Source organism: Oncorhynchus masou, chromosome 31 (genome assembly GCF_036934945.1).
Source record: "Oncorhynchus masou masou isolate Uvic2021 chromosome 31, UVic_Omas_1.1, whole genome shotgun sequence".
Taxonomy (NCBI): domain Eukaryota; kingdom Metazoa; phylum Chordata; class Actinopteri; order Salmoniformes; family Salmonidae; genus Oncorhynchus; species Oncorhynchus masou.
In genome coordinates, this window is record NC_088242.1 from 25,977,102 (window position 1) to 26,001,007 (window position 23,906).

Below are 23,906 nucleotides of genomic sequence, written 5' to 3' on the forward strand. Positions count from 1 at the left end.
GCACCAACAATTTACTCATTCTAATAATGTCAACGAAATGTTTATGCTTAGTTTTTTAGGGTTTATCAGTGGAAAGTCATTCTCCAATGTCATGAAGTTGGACAATAAAGAATAGTAGAAAGAATGAGGATGTTACTGTTATTGCTGTGTTAATAGCTACAGTACTTTGACATACTGTAAAAACTAGATACAGTATGATGCCTTTTCATTCCTTTCTATTCTCAAAGCTGGAATGAAAAGCATGGGAGGAGGGATGAGCAGAGCTGGAAATGTAGCTATGAGAAAAGTAAAATGTGTGTTTTTACCTGACCATTTCCTGTGTAAAGGCGTGGTACGGACTGGCATTGACACAATTGTACATGTTGGAGCATGAGAAGTAAACAAAAACAAACAAATTGCTGATATAGAACATTATTTTCAAGGGGGTGAGATAATCTAGTGTTAAATCGGGATAAGTGAAGACTCAATGGTATATACAGTACCAGTCAAAAGTTTGGACACACCTACTCATTCAAGGGTTGTTCTGTATTTGTACATTGTAGAATAATAGTGAATACATCAAAAATATGAAATAACACATGGAATCATGTTGTAACCCAAAAAAGTTAAACAAAAACAAAATAGATTTTATATTCTTCAAAGTAGCCACCCTTTGCCTTGATGACATATTTGCACACTCTTGGCATTCTCTCAACCAGCCTCATAAGATAATTGAACTGCATTCCAGGTCACTAACAGGTATGCCTTGTTAATAGTTAATTTGTGGAATTTCTTTCCTTCTTAATGTGTTTGAGCTAATCAGTTGTGTTGTGACAAGGTAGGGGTGGTATACAGAAGACAGGCATATTTGGTAAAAGTCCATATTATGGAAAGAACAACTGAAATAAGCAAATAGAAACAACAGTCCATCGTTACTTAAAGACATGAAGGTCAGTCAATCCAGAAGGTTTCTTCAAGTGCAGTCACAATAACGAATAAGCACTATGATGAAACTGGCTCTCATGAGGACATCCACAGCAAAGGAAGACCCAGTCACCTCTGCTGCAGGGGATAAGTTCATTAGTCACCAGCCTCAGAAATTGCAGCCCAAATAAATGCTTCACAGAGTTCAAGTAACAGACACCTCAACACAAGTATTCCGAGGAGACTCTGAATCAGGCCTTCATGGTTGAATTGCTGCTAAGAAACCACTACTAAAGGACACCAATAACAAGAACAGACTTGCTTGGGCCAAGAAACACGAGCAATGGATATTAAACCAGTGGAAATCTTGAGATATTGGTTCCAACCGCTGTGTCTTTGTGAGACGCAGAGTAGGTGAACGGATGATCTCTGCATGTGTGGTTCCCATCGTGAAGCATGGAGGTGGTGTGATGGTGCTTTGCTGGTGACACTGTGGGTGATTTATTTAGAAATCAAGGCACACTTAACCAGCATGGCTACCACAGCATTCTGCAGCGATACGCCTTCCCATCTGGTTTGCGCATAGTGGGACTATCATTTTTTTTTTCAACAGGACAATGACCCAACACACCTCCAGGCTGTGTAAGGGCTATTTGACCAAGGATAGTGATGGAGTACTGCATCAGACGACCTGGCCTCCAAAATCACCCGACCTCAGCCCAATTGAGATGGTTTGGGATGTGTTGAACCGCAGAGTGAAGGAAAAGCAGCCAACAAGTGCTCAGCATATGTGGGAACTTCTTTCAAGACTGTTGGAAAAGCATTCCAGGTGAAGCTGGTTGAGAGAATGCCAAGATTGTGTAAAGCTGCCATCAAGGAAAAGGGTGGCTACTTTGAAGAATATAAAATATATTTAGATTTTTAACATTTATTTGGGTTACTACATGATTCATTGTGTATTTCATAGTTTTGATGTCTTCACTATTTAAAAAAAGAAAAACCCTTGAATGAGTAGGTGTGTCCAAACTTTTGACTGGTACTGTAAATCATAAATATATGTTAATATTTGATCTAGTAATTCAGACAATTTGGCCAGGAATAATGTTAATAGTGTGTGTACTTACATGTCTCTTCTCTGCGTCGGTGCCAATGTGGCCCTGCAGACACGTGACCATCCTCTTGTGTGTATTGTGGGACACCACGCGCACCATCTCCATGCGCCGCTCAATCTGTGCACGAGAAGAGAGAAACACACATGACCACTTACATACAGACAGACCTTTACTGTGAAGTAGCATGCAACTAGAGCCTATAGACATGGGGAACTACTTTCATAGAGGCAGTGTGTTGAATAAGTAAACCCCTGTAAATGCATTGTTTTGTTGTTCATTGTGTAAAAAAGTTATGAATTCCATATGTTCCGCACTGCTGTCACAGGCAAAGTTAACTCAACGAGTCGTTTAGTTTTAAAAATAATGTTGGTGGAGGAACTTTGTAATGCAGACAAAAGTTCCCGGGGTTAGGGACAATGAGTTGAAAGGTTATGCCTGTAGTTTATAACTACACTGAGCCATCTTTCCCAGCCCTTTTGGTCCTCTGATAACTGTCTGTAGAATGAACGGTGTTGATGTCTTTCCACAGGTCACTATATTCCTCTAATCGCCCTCATTCCTGCCTGTTGACTGCTGTCTCATGGAAGTCCATTCAGATACATGGCCTGTTTTGATTAGTGGCCGGGGCTGGATGTCAAAGGTCAGGCACGATTGATACCGGCCGCTCCCAGCGGGGCGACACAGGAATGTTCTCTATGAAATGGATGACTCATCCGAAGCGTCTCCATGGAGACCGTAGCTGGGCTGTGACTGCTGTTTGGAGAGTGAAAGGGCAGATTAATGCTCTCCGCTTGGAAGTTGTGTTTTCAAGGCACTCTGAAGACAGGGCAGAAAACAACTTCATACTGACAGCCAGCCTTGTCAATCTCCCAAATGAAGAGCTGATATACAGGGCATTCGGAAAGTATTCAGACCATGACTTTTTTCAGACCTCATTTTGTTACATTTTAGAGCAAGGCTGTAATGTATAAAAACAAATGTAAAAAATGTTTGTCAATCAACCCACAATACCCCATAATGATAAAGCAAAAGCAGGTTAAGAAATATGTGCAAATGTATAAAAGTAAAAAAAACAGAAATTCCTTATTTACATAAGTATTCAGACCATTTGCTATGAGACTCGAAATTGAGCTCCGGTGCATCCTGTTTCCATTGATCATCCTTGAGATGTTTCTACAACTTGGAGTCCACCTGTGGTAAATTCAATTGATTGGACATGATTTGGAAAGGCATACACCCATCTATATAAAAGGGTTCCACAGTTGAAAGTGCATGTCAGAGCAAAAACCAAGCCATGAAGTCGAAGGAATTGTCCATGGAGCTCCGAGACAGATCTGCACCAAAAAATGTTCTGCAGCATTGGAAGTCCAAGAACACAGTGGCCTCCATCAGTCTTCAATGGAAGAGGTTTGGAACCAACAAGACTCTTCCGAGAGCTGGCTGCCAGCCAAACTGCACAATCGGGGGAGGGGCCTTGGTCAGGGAAGTGAACAAGAACCCAATGGTCATTCTGACAGAGCTCCTCTGTGGAGATGGGAGAACCTTCCAGAAGGACAAGCGTTTTCTGCAGCATTCCACCAATCAGGCCTTTATGGTAGAGTGGCCAGATGGAAGCCACTCCTCAGTAAAACGCTCATGACAGCCCGCTTGGAGTTTGCCAAAAGGCACCTAAGGGATGCTCAGACCACTTTAATTAATAAATAAAATAAAATAAAAAAATAAAATAAAAAAACAAAATAAATAAATAAATAAATAAATATATATATACACATATACACATTATATATACACATTATATATATATATATATATATAGCCAGGTAGGCTAGTTGAGAACAAGTTCTCATTTGCAACTGCGACCTGGCCAAAATAAAGCATAGCAATTCAACACGTACAACAGAGTTACACATAGAATAAACAAAAGTCAATAATACAGTAGAACAAAAGTAAACAAAAAGTATATGTACAGTGAGTGCAAATGAGGTAAGATAAGGGAGTCAAGGCAATAAATAGGCCATGGTGGCGAAGTAATTACAATATAGCAATTAAACACTGGAATGGTAGATGTGCAGAAGATGAATGTGCAAGTAGAGATACTGGGGTGCAAAGGAGCAAGATAAATAAATAAATACTGTATGGGGATGAGGTAGGTAGATAGATGGGCTGTTTACAGATGGGCTATGTACAGGTGCAGTGATCTGTGAGCTGCTCTGACAGCATGGGGCTTAAAGCTTGTGAGTGAGATATGAGTCTCCAGCTTCAGAGATTTTTGCAGTTCGTTCCAGTCATTGGCAGCAGAGAACTGGAAGGAAAGACGACCAAAGGAGGAATTGGCTTTGGGGGTGACCAGTGAGATATACCTGCTGGAGCGCAAGCTACGAGTGGGTGCTGCTATGGTGACCGTTGAGCTGAGATAAGGCGAGGCTTTACCTAGCAGACACTTGTAGATAACCTGTAGCCAGTGGGTTTGGCGACGAGTATGAAGCGAGGGCCAACCAACGAGAGCGTACAGGTTGCAATGGTGGGTAGTGTGTGGGGCTTTGGTGACAAAACGAATGGCACTGTGATAGACTGCATCCAGTTTGTTGAGTAGAGTGTTGGAGGCTATTTTAAAGAGAAACAGAATCCTCTGGTCTGATGAAACCAAGATTAAAACTTTTTGGCCTGAATGCCAAGCGTCACGTCTGGAGGAAACCTGGCACCATCCCTACGGTGAAGCATGGTGGCAGCATCATAATGTGGAGATGTTTTTCAGTGGCAGGGACTGGGAGACTAGTCAGGATCAAGGTAAAGATGAACGGAGCAAAGTACAGAGAGATCCTTGATGAAGTCCTGAGTGCTCTGGATCAGGTTCTCAGACTGGGGCAGGAGGTTCACCTTCCAACAGGACAATCCCAAGCACACAGCCAAGAAAACGCAGGAGTGGCATCAGGACAAGTCTCTGAATGTCCCAGCCAGAACCCGGACTTGAACCCGATCAAACATCCCTGGAAATACCTGAAAATAGTTGTGCAGACATGCCCCATCCAACCTGACAGAACTTGAAAGGATCTGCAGAGAATGGAGAAATACAGGTGTGCCAAGCTTGTAGCGTCATACCCAAGAAGACTCTAGGATGTAATCACTGCCAAAGGTGCTTCACAAAATACTGAGTAAAGGGTCTGAATACTTAAAAAAATAAAATACAATTATACATTTGCAAACATTTCTAAAAAGCTGTTTTTGCTTTGTCATGTGGTATTGGATGTAGATTGTGGAGAGAAAAAATGATTGAATTAATTTTAGAATAAGGCTGTAACATAACAAAATGTGGAAAAAGTCAAGGGGTCTGAATACGTTCCGACTGCACAGTAAATGGTGAAACGATGTTATTTCCAAAGCTTCTTTAGAGCATTGTTATGCCATTTATTGTCAGTTCAAAACTAGTGTCAGTTGTACCAACTTAGGTACAGAACATGCGCAGTATGGAACATGGGGTGTGTCGGTTTTTAAAAAGGTGGGGGGGGGGGACAGAACAATGCGTTGGGAACAGGGCAGAGACGGAGCAGCCAGGGGACAGACCGACACAGTGTCAGAACAGATAAACAGAAACCATGGCAATTGTGTTCTAAAAACAGAACTCTGGAATTCCACTGGCTGGAAGAGGACAGAGAAGATATGTGTGCAGAGACTCTTTCCACCTCTCTCTCACACGTCTTTCCCGACTCAAGGAGGCCCCGAGCATTCCCAAAACAGCTGTTATGACAGAAACTGTGTGGAGGGCGTCTCCTGCCTCTTCCACAAGCCCATGGCTTAAGGGGGAAAGTCATGTGTTCAAACTGGGCCCTGCTAGTACCTGGCACAGGAAAGGGAGATTCCTCTTATTGGAGTGGGAGATCCTGGGAATGTGTGTGTGTGTTTTGATTACATGGAGCTAGGGGTGCCACTATGTTTCCCTTTTCCACCGTATTCTTACACGCAGAGAGACAACACACACCCCCCCACCCCCTAAATTAGACACAGAGACAAAGACTTCCCACACACAGCAAATGTTCCAGTGTTGAATCAACACTGAGGGTTAAAATTAAAACTGTTCCTGTGTCTATAGCGACCCACACGTTTGTGTTAATTTAACACTGCTTAGTGCTGACGCTGTCACACTTTCTCAGTGTAAGAAATTAACACCTGTAGTGTTAGTGTTTTAATACTGCATGATGTAAAGCCTAATTTGCATATTTCTGTGGGATCCTGCCTTGCATTATCGAGTGAATTGTGGAGTTACCAACCATGACTGTACTTGTTGGTGACAGACCTAGCTGTTGAATTCATTCCTTTTAAGTCCTGAGGACTTCACCAAGTGAGTTCCAAGGCAAATGTTAAAAGATTTTACTCTGACAAAATTACACACTGAGTGTACAAAACAATTGGAACACCTTAATATTGAGCTGCACCCAGGGTTTCCGTTAGGAAAATGTGGCGCTGGACATTTGAATTTTACAGACGTTTTAGAAATGTACCGGACCCATATGCATTGGGTGAGTAACCTGATTAGGGCGTCCACCCACGGTGCTCATTGGGCGAGTAACCTGATTAGGGCGTCCACCCACGGTGCTCATTGGGCGAGTAACCTGATTAGGGCGTCCACCCACGGTGCTCATTGGGCGAGTAACCAGATTAGGGCGTCCACCCACGGTGCTCATTGGGCGAGTAACCTGATTAGGGCGTCTACCCACAGTGCTCATTGGGCGAGTAACCTGATTAGGGCATCCACCCACGGTGCTCATTGGGCGAGTAACCTGATTAGGGCGTCCACCCACGGTGCTCATTGGGCGAGTAACCTGATTAGGGCGTCCACCCACGGTGCTCATTGGGCGAGTAACCAGATTAGGGCGTCCACCCACTGTGCTCATTGGGCGAGTAACCTGATTAGGGCATCTACCCACGGTGCTCATTGGGCGAGTAACCTGATTAGGGCGTCCACCCACGGTGCTCATTGGGCGAGTAACCTGATTAGGGCATCTACCCACAGTGCTCATTGGGCGAGTAACCTGATTAGGGCATCCATCCACGGTGCTCATTGGGCGAGTAACCTGATTAGCGCATCCACCCACGGTGCTCATTGGGCGAGTAACCTGATTAGGGCATCTACCCACAGTGCTCATTGGGCGAGTAACCTGATTAGGGTGTCCACCCACTGTGCTCATTGGGCGAGTAACCTGATTAGGGCGTCTACCCACAGTGCTCATTGGGCGAGTAACCTGATTAGGGTGTCCACCCACGGTGCTCATGACAGAAATAATAGTTCAAATATGGCAATTCATATTAAAAGAACATGGAAGTCGATTAATTCTGATGTGCACTTTGAACATGTTAGAATAACTGTCAGTTGGGGGACGATAGATCCCAAATTCATACAACCAGTAGGCCTAGGCTACATAAAAAAAGTTTACAAGCAATGAGTCTGATGCAACAGATCAGAACGTTTAGCTTAAAATGTTGATAACCTATTATTTCTTCACATTATAAGCGCAGCAATGCACACAAGGCAATAAGCCATGCGTGAATGTTTGTTCCATAAAGCAATTTGTGATTTGCAATTTGGTTTCATGTGACAGAGACAAAAATATCCATTAGAAATGTATGAAGAGAGGAGATCTAATACGCTACTTTGAAGAAAGGTAAGACATGCCTCATAGTATCTATTAAAATGTTCAGGTTTCAAACCATTTAGTACACAGTACCAGTCAAAACTTGACACACCTACTCATTCAAGGGTTTTTATTTTTTTAAACTATTTTCAACATTGTAGAACACAAATAAGGTTCCGTATTTCACTGGAAGAATAAAATAAAGAATTTAAAAAAAAATCGAAATGAGTTTACGGATTTGACCATATTAATGACCAAATGATCATATTTCTGTGATTATTATATTATAATTAAGTCAATAATTTTTTTAAATCTGAGCGGTGGTAGGCAGCAGCAGGCTCGTAAGCATTCATTCAAACTTTACTGTGTTTACCAGCAGCTCTTAGCAATGCTTGAGGCACAGCGCTGTTTATGACTTCAAGCCTCTCAACTCCCGGGATTAGGCTGGCAATACTGAAGTGCCTATTAGAACATCCAATTGTCAAAGGTATATGAAATACAAGTGGTATAGAGAATAGAGGTCGACCGATAGAGAGAAATAGTCCTATAAATACTATATTAACTACAACCTAAAACCTCTTACCTTGGAATATTGAAGTCACATGTTAAAAGGAACCACCAACTTTCATATGTTCTCATGATCTGAGCAAGGAACTCAAACGTTAGCTTTTTTACATGGCACATAATGCACTTTTACTTCAACACTATTTTTGCATTATTAAACCAAATTGAGCATGTTTCATTATTTACTTGAGACTAAATATATTTTTATGTATTAAGTTAAAATTAGTATTTATTCAGTATTGTTGTAATTGTCATTATACACACACACACACACACACACACACACAGAAATTTGACCAATTGATCGGTACCGGCTCTTTTTGGTCCTCCAATAATCGGTATCGGCGTTGAAAAATCATTATCGGTCGACCTCTACTCTGCAGTGGCTTAGACCGCTGTGCCACTCTGGAGCCCAGAGATTAAGCATGTGGCATAGGAGTGGGATTCTGTTTTTCCACATGCAAAAGGGATTGCTTTTGATGCTTTATCTGCCTTCCAAATGAAAACTAGTTAGACAATTATATACACGAAAGTATGTGGAGACCCCTTCCAATTAGTGGATTCGGCTAGGTCAGCTGACAGGTATATAAAATCGAGCACACTGCCATGCAATTTCCATAAACAAACATTGGCAGTAGAATGACCTTGCTGAAGGGCTCAGTGGCTTTCAACGTGGCACCGTCATAGGATGCCACCTTTCCAACAAGTCAGTTGGTCAAATGTCTGCCCTGTTAGAGCTGCCCCAGTCAACTGTAAATGCTGTTATTGTGAAGTGAAAACGTCTCGGAGCAACAACGGCTCCGCCGCAAAGTGTTAGTTCACACAAGCTCACAGAACGGGACCGCCAAGTTCTGAAGCGCGTAGTGTGTTAAAATCGTCTGATCTGTTGCAACACCCACTATCGAGGTCCTAACTGCCTCTGGAAGCAACGTCAGCACAAGAACTGTTTGTCGTGGCGCAGAACAAGCCTAAGATCACCATGCGCAATGCCAAGCGTCGGCTGGAGTGGTGTATAGCTCACTACCATTGGATTCTGGAGCAGTGGAAATGCGTTCTCTGGAGTGATGAATCATGCTTCACCATCTGGCAGTCCGACGGATGAATGTGTGTTTGGCGGATGCCACGAGAATGCTACCTGCCTCAATGTATAGTGCCATCTGTAAAGTTTGGTGGAGGAGGAATAATGGTCTGGGGCTTTTTTTCATGGTTTAGGGTCCTTAGTTCCAGTGAAGGGAAATCTTAACGCTACATTATACAATGACATCCTAGACAATTCTGTGCTTCCAACTTTGTGGCAACAGTTTGGGGAAGACCCTTTCCTGTTTCAGCATGACAATGCCCCCATGCACAAAGCGAGAACTTGACTGGCCTCACAGAACCCTGACCTCAACCCCATCGAACACTTTGTGATGAATTGAAACGCTGACTGCGAGCCAGGTCTAATTGCCCAACCTCACTAATGCTCTTGTGGCTGAATGGAAGCAAGTCCCAACATCTAGAGGAAAGCCTTCCCAGGAGAGTAGACTCTGTTATAGCAGCAAGGGGGGGACTAACTCCAAATTAATGCCACTGAGTTTGGAATGAGATGTTCGAAGAGCAGGTGCCCACATACACCTCATGACCAAAGGTATGTTTTATGGAAAATATGTTTTATGTTTCTGGACAATGCACAATGCTGCCTTGTTGACATGACTGAGCAGTGCAGATTACTGTTCTGTTTTAAGAAGGGCACTCCTCCCTCACCGCGTTTGCCCGTTCATGTCATGGGCCATAGACCGGTACACCACGGCTCAGGTTAATAGAACTCCCTCAGTGACTCGGATAATCCTACAGTAGTATCAGTGTTGTCCATGGCAACTGTAACAGTCAGCTGACCTTCTGTGTGCTGTGCTTAAGCGCCATGCTGAGGGTATTGATCAACTATTTAAGCTCAGCCAGTGTTTTCTCCTCTCCCTTTAAATTAATCTAATCTGTCTGACCCTCACTATGGTGACTATTAATAGCCCTGGGCCCGTGGGTAAATGGAAGACAGACAAGCTAAGGCCTAGTCTGGCCCTGGGAAAGTGGACCAGAAGAACCCCTTACCCATGTCTATTAACAAAAAAACAAATCAAATGTTATGCGTCACATGCTTCATAAACAGGTGCACACTAACAGTGAGAAGCTTTCTTGCGGGTCTGTTTCCAACAACGCAGAATTAAAGATGAATAAATATAAAGTGACATGAGCAATAAATACACAGTGAATAACAAAACCTAGTAAAAATAACATGGCTATATACCGGTGAGTACGAAGTAATTGAGGTAGCTGTCAGAGGTTGACCGATTTAATTAGGGCCGATTTCAAGTTTTTCATAACAAATCGGGTAATCAGCCTTTTTGGACGCCGATTATGGCCGATTACATTGCAATCCACGAGGAAACAGCATGGCAGGCTGTGACCACCTGTTAGGTGAGTGAGCCTACCACGTGAGTGCAGGGTCAAAAGGACCTTGTGGATGCAAGGAGCCAAGGTGGGTTGCTAGCTAGCATTAAACTTATAAAAAATTGTCACATAATCACTAGTTAACCATGTAATATCATCAACCATGTGTAGTTAACTAGCTAGTCCAGCGTTGCATATAATCAATGCGGTGCCTGTTAATTTATTATCGAATCACAGCCTACTTCAACTTCGCCAAACGGGTGATGATTTAACAAAAGCGCATTGCCGAAAAAGAGCACAATCTTTGCACAAATGTACCTAACCATAAACATCAATGCCTTAAAATCAGTACACAGAAGTATATATTTTAAACCTGCATATTTAGTTAAAAGAAATTCATGTTAGCAGGCAATTTTAAGGAGGGAAATTGTGTCACTTCTCTTGCGTTCAGTGCAAGCAGAGTCAGGGTATATATGTAACAGTTTGGGCCGCCTGGCTCGTTGCAAACTGTCAACTAATTTGCCAGAATTGTACATAATTGTGACATAACATTGAAGGTTTTGCAATGGAACAGCAATATTTAGAATTAGAGTTGCCACCCGTTCGATAAAATGCAGAATGGTTCCGTATTTCACTGAAAGAATAAACGTTTTGTTTTCAAAATGAAAGTTCCGGATTTGACCACATTAATGGTAAAAGGCTTGTATGTGTGTTTATTATATAATTAAGTCTATGATTAGATATTTGATAGAGCAGTCTGTGTGAGCGGTGGTAGGCAGCAGCAGGCTCATAAGCATTCAAACTTTACTGCATTTGCCAGCAGCTCTTAACTATGCTTGAGGCACAGCGCTGTTTATGACTTCAAGCCTCTCAACTCCCGAGATTAGGCTGATAATACTATAGTGCATATAAGAACATCCAATTGTCAAAGGTATATGAAATACAAGTGGTATAGAGAGAAAGTCACCGCGTCATAATTCCTATAATAACTACAACCTAAAACTTAACTTGGAATATTGAAGAACTAGGAATATTGAACCACCAGCTTTCATATGTTCTGAGCAAGGAACTTAAACATCAGCTTTTTTACATGGCACATATTGCACTTTTACTTTCTTCTTTTTCTTCGTTTTTGCATTATTAAAACCAAATTGATCATGTTTCATTATTTATTTGAGACTAAATTGATTTTATTTATGTATTATATTAAGTTAAAATAAGTGTTCATTGTTCATTCTGTATTGTTGTAATTGTCATTATTACAAACTAATATATAAAAAACATATTTCTTTTAATATAAATAAAACCCGGCCGATTAATCGGTATCGGCTTTTTTTGGGACATCCAATAATAGGTATCGGCATTGAAAAATCATAATCGGTCGACCTTTAGTATGTACCTTATTTCAGTCCACTTATCAGTCTACTCTGGCCTACTTGGAGTAGGCCAAGGGAACGGGGGATACCTAGTCAGTTGTACAACTGAATGGATTCAACTGAAATGTGTCTTCTGCATTTAACCCAACCCCTCGGAATCAGAGAGGTGGGGGGGGGCTGTCATAATTGACATCCACATCTTCGGCGCCTGGGGAACAGTGGGTTAACTGTCTTGCTCAGGAGCAGAACGAAAGATGTTTACCTTGTCAGCTCAGGATTCAATCCAGCAATCTTTCGGTTACTGCACCAACAACACAAGTGAGAGCATGCGTAATTATACATGCTGAAAGGCTTTCAATATCTGGGAAAAAAATCTGCATCGGGCAGCAGGTGGGCTAGTGTTGGACAATGTGGTGATGCGGCTTGTAGAACCTTGTGTTTTGTTAAGGGGAGACATTTCTTCACTTCACTGTCATCAGCAAACAAGTTTCTTGCAAAGAAAACAGGTCTGGATGGCACCATGAACAAAATGAGACTGGGGCTCCCTCCCTCTGCGCAAACAAGGCATCTGCAGAGCCGTTGTATGCCTTCTAAACATTCCATCTCTGAGATCTACTGACAGTTCCTTGGACTTCATGCTATAGTTTCTGCTCTGACATGCAAAAGTCAACTGTGGCACCTTATATAGACAGGTGTGCTTCCTTCTAAATCATGTCCAAGACAATTGAATTGGACACAAGTGGACCCCAATCAAGTTGTACTGACGTCTCAAGGATGATTAAAGGAAGTTGGATGCACCCGAGCTCAATTTGGAGTGTCATAGGAAAGAGGTGTGAATACTTCGGAAAATTAGATTTCTGCATGTCATTTTCAATACATTTGTAAAAATATATATGTTTTCACTGTCATTACTGTGTGTAAATGGGTGACAAAATAAACATCTATTGAATCCATTTTGAATTCAGGCTGTAACAAAATGTGTAATAAGTCAAGGGGTATGAATACCTTCTGAAGGCACAACAACAAGCAGACTAGGTAAATAGATCAACTTTTCTACTATGGGTTGTCTGACTTTTATATTCATTACTCAGTTTGCAGAGGAACAGTAAATGTGGACTGTCCTAGCATCATTAAAGTGCACCTATTTTTACATGTTCCATATTTTTATGCCATGGTGTAGCGCCACAGCTAAATGACTGCAGCGGAAACACTGACTAAACAAACAAACAAACAAACCAGAAGGATGTGAAAGAGCCAGACAGAAGTTGTTGTACTAACTGTGATCAGCTCAGAGCCTAGTTAGGTCTATGACGCATCCACTGAGCTGGGAATCACAACTGCAATGTGACTGAGGAGTGTGTGTGCCAGGACTGATGAGAACACGTCCAGACAAGCACACAACACACTTAGCCAAAGAAGGGTGTGAGAGCTTGTCTGTGTCCAAACAAAAACAGCAGTAGCCTAAACCAGGGGTTCCCAAACTTTATCACGTCGGCTCCACTCCCGGCATTGGGGAACATCCCTCCCCCCAGCATTGGGGAACATCCCTCCCCCCAGCATTGGGGAACATACCTCCCCCAGTCTATTTCTATGGGCACAAGCACAGTTCATGACCAACTGTTCACACCCCTCATTTGCGGAGAGAACATTTTGAAGGTTTAAAGCTTTTTCCTGCAGTTCTATACATTATACATTTTGTCATGGGATGCAGAGCAACGTTTACCGTTTTAAAGTGCATATCCTGCAATTCTACACATACAGCTCTACTAGATGTCTCATCTGTTTGTGCTGTTGACCACTCTTTAGCCTACTCATGTCATCTCATGCATGCCATACATTTACAGCAGGCAAAACCAGAGCCAGCATGGATGCCAAACCCACCAACCCAGAGCATGCACGTATGGAATGACCAACACCGCAGAGAGGAGTTGGCTGAAGCAGAAAACCGATCAGTGGTGATCAAGCACCAGGCACTCCTGTGCTTCTAGGGACACGAGAAAGATCCAACCGTGTGTTCTCATATTAACATGGTAGCGTGAGAGACGTGACATGTGGAATACAGAGGCGTCTGAGTCACAGTGGGCCATGGAAGGTTGTTAGAGGAAGGTCGCACACAAAACGCCTTGGAGGGAAAACAGAGTCAACTGTCAGATACGATAAAGTGTCCCCACCTCAGTAGCAGCTATTCATAACTGCTGTTGGACAGACACTTACTCCTTCCATGACAACGCCTCATACTGCTTCTAAATAGGACACTGTCATGCTAGTTGTCACTCAAATGCTGTGTGGGTCCCATGACGCTTTCATTCCAGTATACTTCTCTCCAGTCAAACGCATGCTATTTATCTAACGTGACTGAAAGAGAACGAGGCTTGAAGCAACAGCAGGAGCCTGTCTTTTCAACAGCGTTGTTTCTGTACACGCCCTCTCTGACTTTAAATGGAGTGGAGAAAACCAAAAGAACAATAACATTCCGGAATGACAGAAATAAAGTGTTGAGTGTATGGAATGTCTTCACAGAGGGACTCCACCTGCTGTCTCTAGACTCAATGGGTATTTCCATGGGAACCAGACTACACACAGCACCGGAGGAGACCCAGAGCATCAAACTAAATTGAACTGAAATTAAATGAATAGAATATAGACACACATTGTCTTTACTTTGCACTACTAGTACCAAAGATTATTAAATTTCCTGGCAGAGTGTTACAATTTGTCACCAACATGAGGAAGAATGACATCTGTAACTCAGCTAAGAGCCTCTTGTATTCACACATTCTGAGTCCGCAGTTCCATTGACTTACTGTGCAGCACCTAATGGGAGAGTTGGTAGAGTAAATGCAAAAATGTAGCCTAGGTAATGATTTATTTACCTGTAGAAGGTCATCGCTGAGGACTTCTGTTTTCTCTGCTCTGTGGATGAGAAAACACAACAGGAGATAGATTAGGTTTGACAGCTACTGATTAGAGACACTTTGTATATGCAAACACTGTCAATACAATGAGGCCTTTCCAGACAGACTAGATTCCACACAGTGCAGAAGAACAGGGTCAGGTATTATGGGCAGTGATCATGTGAACCACTGCACTAGCCTGGGTACCAACCACACTGTTTGAAATGTATTATACAACACAACTATGGTACATTGTTGCCTCGGTGAGACAGAAGCAGACTGAAAAACCACATGAAAGCCTGAGCACTATCGGTTTACATGGTGGGGTTTAGAGCCCAACAGGTTGACCGATATTGTCGGCTGATATTAGCCTTTCACAGAAATATTTGTATCGGTCTTTATTTCACATATAAAGAACAGATATTTTATACAGTACCAGTCAAAAGTTTGGACACACCCACTCATTCAAGGGTTTTTCTTAATTTATTACTATTTTCTACATTGTAGAATAATAGTGAAGACATCAAAATGATGAAATAACAGATGGAATCATGTTGTAACCCAAAAAGTGTTAAATCAAAATTAGAGGTCATCGAACGATTTTTATATATATTTGTTTGTAATAACGACAATTACAACAATACTGAATGAATAATTAACACTTATTTTAACTTAATTTAAACACATCAATAAAATCTATTTAGTCTCAAATAATGAAACATGTTCAATTTGGTTTAAATACGGCAAAAACAAAGTGTTGGAGAAGAACGTAATAGTGAATTATGTGCCATGTAAAAAAGCTAACGTTTAAGTTCCTTGCTCAGAATACGAGAACAATGAAAGCTTGTGGTTCCTTTCAACATGAGTCTTCAATATTCCCAGGTAAGAAGTTTTAGGTTGTAGTTATTATAGCACTATTTTGCTCTAGAGGTCGACCGATTAATCTGAATGGCCGATTAATTAGGGCCGATTTCAAGTTTTCATAATCATCGGAGATCTGTGTTTTTGGGCGCCGATTTGCTGATTTTTTAAAAATACCTTTATTTAACTAGGCAAGTCAGTTAAGAACACATTCTTATTTTCAATGACGGCCTAGGAACGGTGGGTTAACTGCCTTGTTCAGGGGCAGAACGACAGATTTTCACCTTGTCAGCTCGGGGGATCCAATCTTGCAACCTTACAGTTAACTAGTCCAACGCAATAACGACCTGCCTGTCTCTCGTTGCACTCTACAAGGAAACTGCCTGTTACGCGAATGCAGTAAGCCAAGGTAAGTTGCTAGCTAGCATTAAACGTACCTTATAAAAAACAATCAATCACAATCCCTAGTTAACTACACATGGTTGATATTACTAGATATTATCAGCGTGTCCTGCGTTACATATAATCTGACTGAGCATACAAGCATCTAAGTATCTGATTGAGTGGTGGTAGGCAGAAGCAGGTGCGTAAACATGCAGTTAAACAGCCCTTTTGTGCATTTTGCCAGCAGCTCTTCGTTGTGCGTCAAGCATTGCACTGTTTATGACTTCAAGCCTATCAACTCCTTTCTGCACTCCCGTAACAGGTGGTCAGCCTGCCACGCAGTTCCTCGTGAAGTGCAATGTAATCGGCATCCAAAAATGCTGATTACCCATTGTTGTGAAAATTTGAAAAATCGGCCCTTATTAATTCAGCCATGGCGATTAATCGGTCGACCTCTACTACAGACCTTGGTTTGATTCCAGGCTGCATTCATTTAGGAACCGGGCTGCTTCCCGGGCGTGAGCCAGGTGCCCCGTTCAAAGCCAATGGTGAAGTGAAATTGTCTCAAAACAATAACCTAGCTAGATTAAGCATGTGGAATAATGAGTAGGATTCTGTCATTTCATACCTCAGCAAAGAGACGGTGTAATATTGCATGTGACCAACATGTTGAAAATGGTGCTTTTACACAAGACTCCATAGTCCATTCCCTCTCTCCACCTCCCCCATGCCATTCTATTCCCCCTACAAGTCAAGTAACCCGTTTTGTAGCATGTAACGTTTCCCCTTGCCAACTGGTCCTAGTATAGTTTCACTTTTAAGGTCCCACTGCTTAGGTTTAGGCTGATGTACAGCGAAAAGTTCTCAGGTCAGATGTTAAACAGCAGACAGTCAGTAACTGGAGCCCTAAACTCAGCGGAGTCCCTCCTCTCCTCCAAAAACTGGGCTCTGTGCACTATAGTAACCTTGTGACAGTGGTGGACAGCTGCTTCCAATTACAACCCAGAGAGAGGCATGGTAAGTGAGCGAGAGAGAGAAAAAAAGGAGAACGAGATGGAGGCTAAGAGAGAAAGATGGAGGCAGAAAGAGAAGGAGAACGAGAGAAAGGGGCTGCGAGCCAAGCCCCAAAACCAAATCCAGCGAGGATTCAAGTCAAAGTTTTCTGGAGAAGTGCCTGAAGCCAAGCAGCTTGGTGGGGTCACATGGTGTGTGGACATTCAACCTCAGAAACCAGAAGACATTTGGTTGCGTTCCAAATAGCAAAAGTAGTGCACTAATAGGGGGCCATTTGGGACAAACATGGTTCGAGCAGCAGCAGGCAGCCAGGGCCAGAGGGGACATATGAGACTCACATCACTCACCACATCTACAGCACTCCAGAGAGAAACACACTTTAAAACATATTACTAAACCACAGGTCAGAATCCCTCTAGCTGTCTCCCATTTATTGCCTCTGTGTTATATAACAGTTCAGAGTACATGGAATGAGTCTGCATGGAATTATTGACTCGGAGCACCAATCAATTATATTTGCATGGTTATTTGGTGTATAAACAAATATGAGTAGCAGTAGCCTATATCTAACAACATAAAAGCCACACTCGCTCATCCAGACAAACTAAACTGCGTCACTAAAAACAAAAATAGACCTAGTATAATGTCCCAGCCCAGGAGCAACAAAACAATTGTTTAGCATCTCTCAGCTGACCTATCAAAGTGAATGGAGCTGAGTAACTACACCAGGCTCTGTAGAACTGTTACACTCACCACGAGGTATCTTTGTGACCTAGCTAGCTATAGCAACAACATTCACTTGGATCACTGAACAACATAACAGTTAGGCTGCACCCTGCCACCAGCCTAAGAATTATCCCCATGGCAACGTGCTGGAGATGGTAAATGAATACTCTATCCGGTTTCTACAATAGAGGGGCTGTTGCTGGCCTTTTCACCACTCAATCTGTTTGGAGAAGAGGTTGAGTTTGTCATATTAGCAACAATTGGCAGCTCAGGGCTCACAACATAATGTGTATCGGAGGACGCATGACTTTCAACCTTCGTCTCTCCCGAGCCCGTACGGGAGGTGTAGCGATGAGACAAGACAGTAGCTACTACAACAATTGGATACCACAAAATTGGGGAGAAAAAGGGGTAAAAAAATAATAATTTAAAAAAAAGATATTGGACAAACTGTGGCTAGATTCTTTCCTTAATCCTTCTACCACTCTGCTGGAACAGGCTCGGTCTTATCACCAGATCTAATCACACTAGATTCAGCAGAGTTACCTCACCAGGTTCTGTCCGAGGTCCATCAGAACTTGGGAGTTAAAATCAAGAAACAAAAGTAGGCAAGGATTCACATCCTCTTCTACACAGGTACTTCTGTAGCGTTTGTCACACCAGTGTTTTTCACCCATTTTCTCTTCTTAGAAACAGCACTTCTCTGGCAGGCCATTTCCTGTTTGGAGAATAATAAGGAGAGATTTCCTCTGAGTGGCTGACTGCTGAACACAGTGTTCTGCTCCGGCACAATCACAGGAACCCAGGGACAGGCTAAAGGCCCTTCTCTATCACACACAACAAGCACACACACATTCATGCTTACATGCACGCTCATAGCTCGCACATGCGCTCACATGTATACTTGCACTCACACACTCCCACAGGTCTGCTTTCCGGATCACACACACTCCTGATTTAATGTTAGTTAAATACAGTGAGGAAATGATTAGTATTCCAGCAGTCCTGTCTGTTCACCCTGAGCCAGTGGCACAGCGCTGAAGGTACATTAAGGGGATACTCTGAGCATGCAGGATACGGTTACACTCAAACACACCAGGATTATCTGGATATGGCAACTTGGATGTCTCTCTATGCTAACTACACTGTCATTCAAAAGATGCCAATTGGAAAGAAGTACAGAGTAGCTTAGCCTTGCAGATCTTTTCTAGAATTAGAGCTAGGCCCTATGAACATGGTTTCTCCCCATAGAATTAGAGTTTGTAGAACGGATGGACATTCCAATTCAACGCTATGTTCCATTCCACAATCCACATGTGGCATTCTAGGTGACTTTTGATCCTTAGACCAGAGCAGAGCAAGATTCCAGTCTGAGATGTTATCTTGGCTGTGTCTCAAAACTCTGCAATTGCTTCCTTTCCAAGTCACCTTTTCTCCATCAGCACTGAAAGGACTGGATAGGTTTCCAACTTGTTCTTTCACCTATCATTATGTTCTGCCATATCAGAGATCATGGCAGTAGGAACATGAAGCTAGTTAAAACTATTAGAGCCACAACCGTTGCGTGTTGTGCAATGTGTATCATCTCTGGTCATGTGTTCACTCAGAGAAGCCAAGGAGATCTTCCGTACCATCCTGTGCTGGGCTCTCCCCAAGCCCATAGCTAAATGTTATATTCATACTCCCACGCAGTACCCCTCACACTTCAGCCCCACGTAATGATAACAGGCCAGGGCCCGGTTTCCCGATAGAGATGGAATTTAGGTGTTTTAAGGATGCATCTTTCCTACAACAGCCGAAGATGTAACATGCATTTCCCAAAACACCATGCAGAGAGAAAGGTAGCTAAGTTGGGGCGGCAGTGTAGTCTAGTGGTTAGAGCATTGGACTAGTAACCGAAAGGTTGCAAGTTCAAATCCCCGAGCTGACAAGGTACAAAATCTGTCATTCTGCCCCTGAACAGGCAGTTAACCCACTGTTCCTAGGCCGTCATTGAAAATAAGAATTTGTTCTTAACTGACTTGCCTAGTAAAATAAAGGTAAAATCAAAAAAAAAAAAGTACGTCGTTAGAGAATATGTCGGTACTGATAGGATCGAAAGAAAGGGAGTGCTGCTCTCGGATCAGCTTTCGCGATTCAAATCTTTACTTAACATTAGAATTATATTACCACCTATAGCTGCAAATATTGAGGCGGCTTATTCTAATAAAAATTCACTAAATCACAGATTTGGCACATCATTGTGCACATGAAAGGCTACACATGAAATACAGAGCCAAATTAGATAGTGGTCTACAAGTAGCTAAATAAAACGCAATTGAACATTAAAATGTATTTCAATATGATTAATATAGGCCTATAAGCCTACTGTTTTAATTTCATGCATATTTTTTAAACAATGCTTGTTTATACCATTGCAAAGACATTGGCAACATTGTATTTGTGGTCAACTTTGTACTGAAGTTCTCAGCGGTCAGAGAGAGACAAATAACTCATGTGATTCTACGTTTAGCGGAGATCTTGTGTATAAAGTGATGCGGGAGAGCAAAAAAAGCATCTTACAACACACTTTGTTGTTCTACAAGTGGTCTGAGGCAGGCGTTAGATTACGAGACGTTTTCAAGTGCAACATTAATAACGATGGTTTTGGGAAACCACTCAGATATTAAACGATGCTCCTACGAAGGTTCTAAAGATGAACTTAGCCTCAAGATGCTTTCGTGTAAACCTGGACCTGGCCAGACAACAACACTGGCTGTGTATTCTACTAGCTACTGTCTGCAAGGCAGGGCAGTACTCCTTTTCAGGGATACTGTTACAGGGAGGTTCTATATCTCTCTCCATGGATAAAAGCCTACGGAATTAGTGATCCGTTGCCAAGATATTCCCAAAGATTACACTTATTCAAAAGGGCTGCTCTCTCAAGGGTAGATCCATTACTGGTGATTAGGCCAGGGGCCCTAGACTATGGTTGAGAGTGAGAAGAGACATTGAGGCACTATCGTGCCATACTTATCTCAGGCATTAGACACTAGCTTGTTTAATGCATTAAATCTTGCTGACTGTGTGTAGTTTCGCATGCCAAATGCAACTCGACTGTTTGAATCGGCACTTTCAGTATAAGTCTGAGTGAAAGTGGAATGGAAGAGCATGGCGTGGCTCCATTATTTGATCGTTTAGTGTGTCACCCCTCCCCATAAGTAGAGGTGAAACTGTTCCGGGGGCCTTCTACAGCAAGCACACCTGTGCTCTTTTGAGCCACACAAGGGTAAACAAGGATGTTATCTCTTGGTTAGCATCAGTTAATATGAACTTGATCACTCATCCTGGCTACCTCAGCAGATTAGGCTGACATGGCATTGAAGTGACATGGCCAGCCAACAGAGCTGGAGGACTGGTGACTCACTGATGGACTGGCATCCCAAAACATTGCTTGAATATCTTCACTAGGTAGGAATCCATCCAATTTCAGACAGATTTTCATGTGAATATTCTAAAATCTTCATAAAACAATGAGCATTTTCCCACCAGAGATGTTTCCAACTACAAAACTTGCATTATATCCAGTAGCAAATGTGCCCACTCTGGTCTTGGTACATGAGCTCTAGCCAACAGCTAGCAGATACAGTGCGGCTAGACTACCAACCTACAGTATGAGATTATTATGGATAACAGCGATATTACTTGTATTTGCCAAACGGAGGCCAAGCATTGATCATCATGTCACCAGAATAAGACCCTCGATATTTATTGGAAAGGAGCATCAAGCTCATCACCTTGCACATTCACCACCCTGTGAAGTTCACCATTTACTTCATCTGTAGCCTAATAACCTGCATGCTTTCCGGAGTCATAGTGGGAGGACCACACAACATATCATAGCGTGACTCCCAAGTCTACTTCGATATGATGATTATCAATATTTGGCATGAAGGAGTTTCCACTGCCATTTCTCGCATGATACATTTTACCGACACAAAAATATCCCACCATGTCGAATGAACAAATTGCATGAATACAATTGTTCCGGCACTTCACCTTTCCATCAGCCCGGACGTGATTGTTTTCATGCGTCAGGTAACGTTAATGTATTCGCATGAAATTGTTGGATGATTAACCAGCGATGTTAATGTCAGTTAAATTGGGGACAAAAACTGTTGCAGGGCATGCACTTTTTGTACCATTTCCAGCGTAAGCCATTTGTGGCTCGGCCACGTGAAGTAGGTCGTCGTCACAGTCCTTGGATAACAGCTGTCAAATGTCTTTAAGCTCAGCAGTAGACGATGTGCAAATCTGGCCGTTACCGATGTAAATGTGCGATATGCATGCTGGCGAAGAGATGTTTCATGGTGAATTTAGCATCACATGTTTAGACTTCCAGCCATGGCACAAACCGTTCATAGCAAGCAACAGATGTGAACTGTTTAGGAAACCTCACCACTTTTTCCTCGATGAACAAAGATCCAAATTAAATGGGACAACATTCACGTTAGCTCTAGCCTTGACATGACCAGTTGTTGATAGAAAACATTTATTTTCTAGCCAACTGAACTGACAATACGGCATACGAACGCCATAGAAATCAGGGCAACATCCCTACCCCCAACGCCGCAATAAAGACAAAACTAGCTAACGTTAGCTAGCTAAATTTAACAACAGCCAACATTACTTGCCTGCCAACTGTTTGGTTGGCGAGTTGTTTCATCCGATTGAACTGTTTCTTCATTTTGCGTCCTTCTCCAGTGGAGTCTTGCGACGTTTTAGAGCTGGAAAAGTAACTCCTGCGATGTGCTTCATCAGACGAGGTTGGTCATGAAGTTCACAATAGCCAGCTAGCTTTTTTGTCGAAGATTAGCTTGCAGCTAGCTAAGCTATGAACCAATTAAAATAGCTAACTTACTGTGGCTAGTCACTTTTTAGCTAGTTTAGTCTTCAAGTAGTTGTTTCAGAAAAAAGCTATTCCCTCGCAAGCTGACGACATGGTTAAAGCTATGTATATGATCAAAAAGCTATTCAGAGTTCCACTGACTGGTTGCAGCCTTTACATTGCTGAATATCTGGCTGGCTACTCAACGTCGACCGCTTTCCCCAACCAGCTTGCAGCACACCTCTCCCCTCTTTGCCAGCACAAGCTGAGGGCGTTGAATGGGTGGCAGGAAGTATACGTAGCAAAAGCATCCATCCGTCTAACATCATCCCCAGCACTGCTAAATGTGCAGACTGTGTAATTTGGGCTAGTTTACGAAAGTAATCTTGCTCGGTCCCGTGATACAATACAGTACTGCAATATTTTGCACTGACCTCACAACCTCACTAGAATTGTGATCATGAAGACATTGAACATGCCTACAGAATTATACAGTAACATTTACCCATACCTATTAAAACAGTCAGTTGAATTGAAATATCAAACTGTTATTCAATGACATACAGTACCAGTCAAAAGTTTGGACACACCTACTAATTCAAGGGTTTTCATTTTTTTGTTTAACTATTTTCTACATTGTAGACTAATATTGAAGACATCAAAACTATGACATAACACACATGGAATCATGTAGTAACCAAAAAAAGTGTTAAACAAATCAAAATATATTTTGTAAGAAGCCACCATTTGCCTTGATGACAGCTTTGCACACGCTTGGCATTCTCTCAACCAGCTTCACGAGGTAGTCACCTGGAATGTATTTCAATTAACAGGTGTGCCTTATTAATAGTTCATTTGTGGAATTTATTTCCTTCCTAATGTGTTTGAGCCAAACGTTGTGTTGTGACAAGGTATGGCTGGTATACAGAAGACAGACCAAGTCCATATTATGGCAAAAATAACTCGAATAAGCAAATAAAAATGACAGTCCATAATGACTTTAAGACATGAAGTTCAGTCAATGCGGAAAATGTCAAGAATTTTAAAAGTTGCTTCAAGTGCAGTCGCAAAAACTATCAAGCACTATGATGAACTGGCTTTCATGAGGACCGTCACAGGAAAGAAAGTTAATTAGAGTTACCAGCCTCAGAAAT

The 23,906-nt window shown here is 42.2% G+C and overlaps 1 protein-coding gene across 7 annotated transcripts in view; it reads right to left on the reverse strand.

Annotated features, from left to right (window-relative positions):
* arhgap17a (Rho GTPase activating protein 17a) overlaps positions 1-23,081 on the reverse strand; it is a 44,714-nt gene extending 21,633 nt beyond the window's left edge. For 3 of the 7 annotated variants that reach the window (XM_064950496.1, XM_064950497.1, XM_064950495.1), the window contains exons 1-4: positions 22,559-23,081; positions 14,880-14,919; positions 2,028-2,132; positions 306-338 (exon numbers count right to left, since the gene is read on the reverse strand). In XM_064950496.1, coding sequence (XP_064806568.1) covers positions 306-338; positions 2,028-2,132; positions 14,880-14,919; positions 22,559-22,611 — 231 coding nt within the window. In that variant the 5' untranslated portion in view covers positions 22,612-23,081. The remainder of the gene's footprint in view (positions 1-305; positions 339-2,027; positions 2,133-14,879; positions 14,920-22,558) is intronic. The other 4 variants (XM_064950493.1, XM_064950492.1, XM_064950498.1 and 1 more) reach the window with 2 other exon arrangements.
* Positions 23,082-23,906: the final 825 nt, after the last annotated feature.